The following is a 3,887-nucleotide window of genomic DNA, read 5'->3' on the forward strand; positions in this document are numbered from 1 at the left end:
TAAATTGACTTGTGATAGAGAAGTCACACCTTTGACCAGATCCAAGAAATAATGTCATAATCTAGCACAGAAAATAAATTCTAGATGATAATTGACTAAGTCAATGTCAAAGCACTTCATGAACTTTGACTGAAAACACAGTCTCTTAACAGATTCATCAAACTCAGTCATGTGACAGATTCATCTCTTGCACACCACTACTTAGTTGTGGTCACATCTAAATATAAAAAAGTCCAAACAACACAACTTGAATTATCTGTTAGAATGTTTCTTCATGGATTTTCCATTTTTTTGTAAAGTAAATAGTATATATGGGAATAAACTGGTGAATAGAATCTTTATCAGAACATGTTTTCTCAAGCCAGATAGAGGATGAATTTTGAGGTAATGACAAAATGGTCTTAATAACTTGGTCATTATGAATTCCAAAATCAGAAATTATCTTTCTTATGTGTAAAGATGAGACTAAGTGCAATGGTTTTTTTCTCCATATTCCTTGCATGACACTGGAATACCTTAGTTTTTAGTTTCTCAAGCTTCTTCAGCAATTTGACTGTGATTAACCTTTGAGAATATCAATTACCACTATAAGCTCTCTCTGTTTCTCATCAAATTGTAATGTTCACCTCCATTTAGTTAGCCTTTGGTTTCTGGGTTATTAAAGATCTAAAAACGGATTTGGAATGGTTACCGTAATCAATTTCACACATTGATACAGTTAGGAAATAAGGACATTCCTCTTTCTATTAGTGGATTGATAGAGATGCCATCACAATAAATATAAAGGAAGGGAAAGTGTCGGTGAAAAGAGGGTAGCCAAAGGGACCATCACAACTGAGGAGCTAAAGTTAAGCAAATTCAATTTGAAGGAACAAACTCAACACACTTCATTTTATCATCCACAATACTTCAATTCAAATTTCTTGAGAACAATCAAGCTTTGTTGAGGAGAGTCATAACTTTTATGTAAATATGTTATATAATTGCAATGATAGAATGTATTTACATTTTATACAAACTGCTAAAACAAAAAAAGAACACAGAAACCACATGTTTTCAAGTGCATGAGCTATATAAGGAAAATGTATTGAATTAAACATAGGATCAGAATCAGCTATAATGAGGATGCAGCAAAAACACTGAGAAAACTGATTATACAATAAGCCCCATCACAGCACAAAAATAGAAAAGAGTAAAAACCATAGACCTCAAAGGTCTACTTCAAATATCCTAAATTCTATACATTTTTTGTGGTTCATAGATACAAGAATCCTCCCCTTTACATACCTTACTAACTAAATGATTCTCTATTCAAATCACCATATCCTCTTACCACTCATTTGTTACCCTCCTAGTCATCTTTTAGTCATTCACAAACTTCACTCTTCTAAGAAAAATCAGACTACGATCTCAAATTGCAGGGTTGAGTTAAGCATCAACAAACAAACAGTGTTTTTTATTTTACTTTTTACCCTCTGCCATGGGTGTCAAGCCCTTCAGTTCTGCTGCGCACAATTCTGTGAAACACTTCCCTCACTTGTCGTTCCATAGGGTCCAATCCATCTTTCAAGGCTTCACAAACCCTTGAAACATCTTGCACACTCTGCCTAACCTCTTCTCCCTTCTTCTCACTCAAAGGAAACTGCAAAGAATCAGCCAACTCATTGATCACTCTTGCACACTTCTCAATCTGGTGAATCTCCTTCAGCAACCCACATGTGTTCTTTCTCTCCCTCTTCTTTGACTCCTCCACGATCCGCTCGTGCAGCGCCACCACCGGAGCCGCCCACAGGAACTGCCTCGGCACAGAGAAATGGAGCCCTAGACCACGATCCTGGCAGGGAATTGCAGCCACAAGTGCCCACATAACAAACACCAGAATACAACTCATTGTGTAAATAGGCAATGCAAGGCCATTGGTGGCAACAATATCATTGGCCTTAGGAGGGGACAAGTTGTTCCCAATGGCTTGGAGCTGCCTAGCAGCAGACCAATTCCTTGACACACTCCAAGAAAGTGACCTGAAATGCCCAAAGGAATTGTGCTGATTATTGCTATGGTGGTGATCTCTTGAACCATGGTTGTTTCTACCAAAGGACCTGTTCCTATGAGCAATGGAACCACTAGAGTTGGATTCCTTATCATCAAGCATTCCAATGGCCAAGTCAACAAGAGCCTTCTTTGCGCGGCGAAATTGGCCCTCACCAATGCTCCTCTTCTGATCCAATGCACAGATAACAATCTCCAACAGCTTCTGCCACTGCCTAATCTGCTCAACCCCATCACGGATTGCGTTGCACACATCAAGGGCCTTCACACTCCTTTCAAAAAACTCACCCACCATGCGATCCAGGGGAGGGTGGTTCGACACCTGGGCCCTGTGGTTGTGAAGAATCACCCTGAACTCCTCTTGGCAAGACAGCAATGAATCCAGTAGCTTCCTAACCCATGAAAGAGAGAGCAATTCCCCGCTTTCAACTGAAGATAGCTCCAGGAACCGCTCAGTCACATGCTTCTGAAACAAATCAAGCTCTTGCTCCATGCTTGAACCCTCCATGGAGTGAACCTGAACCCCACGAAGATTCAGTACAGAACCTTGAAATTCCGCCGTAGTACGCATTCTCACACTCACAGTTTTTTATAGTTTCGTCACGATCCTTGGTACTGCGAGAAATTATGAACAACGGCGACAGATTCAACCACAATTCCAGTTATAGCAACTCCAAAAACCTTTAAGTTGTAGCCAAAATCCCGATCAGACAGTTTTTCGTAAGCTTTCTCACCCACACAGGAAGATCACAGACCCAGTTGTCAAATAACAAATTGAATCGAAAAGTATGGCACTTTCTCTCCAAGTTGAAAGCTTTAGTGAGAGACAATGGAATTGAACTCCCCAGGAACGAGAAATTCCACTGCAAAAAGGGGAAAGTGCAGAACTTCAAATTGGGGGAACCCAGAAATTCGAATAGGATTGGGACCCAGTTGGGAAAGAGGGAGTGGATTGAGAATGTGGGAAAAAGTGAGAAACTTGGGAGAGGAATGAGACAACGGATCGAAGGAAGAAGAAAGGAAATTGGATGAGGGTTCTGAACTGAGATGAAAGGGTTATATATTGGGGATAATCGGAATTTGGACCGCGTTTAATGGTGGTTGGAAAATTAAAAAAAAAAAACGAAAAAGCTAAATAGAAAATGAAAGAAAATGATTTGGTTAAAAGTTATCTCCACAAGGGGAAGTGAAAATTTCATTAACTTTTATTTTTGGTTATTAGCGTAAGTTAAGGTTGTGGGAATGCCGTACACACGTTTGAGACACGGTGCCAATATCTCTCATACGAAGGATTCATCGGTTCAATTCTAAATTCAATTTAATTGATGTTTGATAAAAATAAATTAAGACCAAGATATATTTGTTAGAAAATAAAGCAACTAAATTATAATATTATTGTCTTTAAACTTTTAAAAAGGATAAAGAAAAAACTCTAAAAACGAAGGTAGTAATAATAATAAGTATACGAATTTCATAATGATAAATTGTATTACTTTATAATTTTAGTTTCTTTCTTTGGCACACGAATTACCTTATATCTTAATAATTCATTAATACACAGAATAATTAAGCTTTTAAAAAATGATAAATTATTTTAACCAAATTGATCACTTTATTCTTGTGGTTAATTTCTAATTAATTTGTTATTAGAAAATGTTGAATAGTTAATTGAATAATATAAAAGGAATACATAATCTATCCTGTAATGAGACATAAAACATAAAACGTCATGGATTGTGTAATCCTTTACTACTATTTCTCCATGCATTCCATCTAATTAGAATGGTCAATTCATATACTTGCAATATTTCTTCATCCAAATTTTCATAAATACAAAT

The 3,887-nt window shown here is 37.2% G+C and overlaps 1 protein-coding gene across 1 annotated transcript; it reads right to left on the reverse strand.

Moving 5' to 3' along the window:
* Window positions 1-1,051: 1,051 nt before the first annotated feature.
* On the reverse strand, window positions 1,052-3,138 carry LOC114181951 (UPF0496 protein 4-like). Its single transcript, XM_028068638.1, has one exon. It carries the CDS (start codon window positions 2,618-2,620, stop codon window positions 1,469-1,471), a length of 1,152 nt encoding a protein of 383 aa, XP_027924439.1. The 5' UTR covers window positions 2,621-3,138; the 3' UTR covers window positions 1,052-1,468.
* Between the last annotated feature and the right edge of the window lie 749 nt (window positions 3,139-3,887).

The sequence above is a fragment of the Vigna unguiculata genome, chromosome 4 (genome assembly GCF_004118075.2).
Source record: "Vigna unguiculata cultivar IT97K-499-35 chromosome 4, ASM411807v1, whole genome shotgun sequence".
Taxonomy (NCBI): Eukaryota; Viridiplantae; Streptophyta; class Magnoliopsida; order Fabales; family Fabaceae; genus Vigna; species Vigna unguiculata.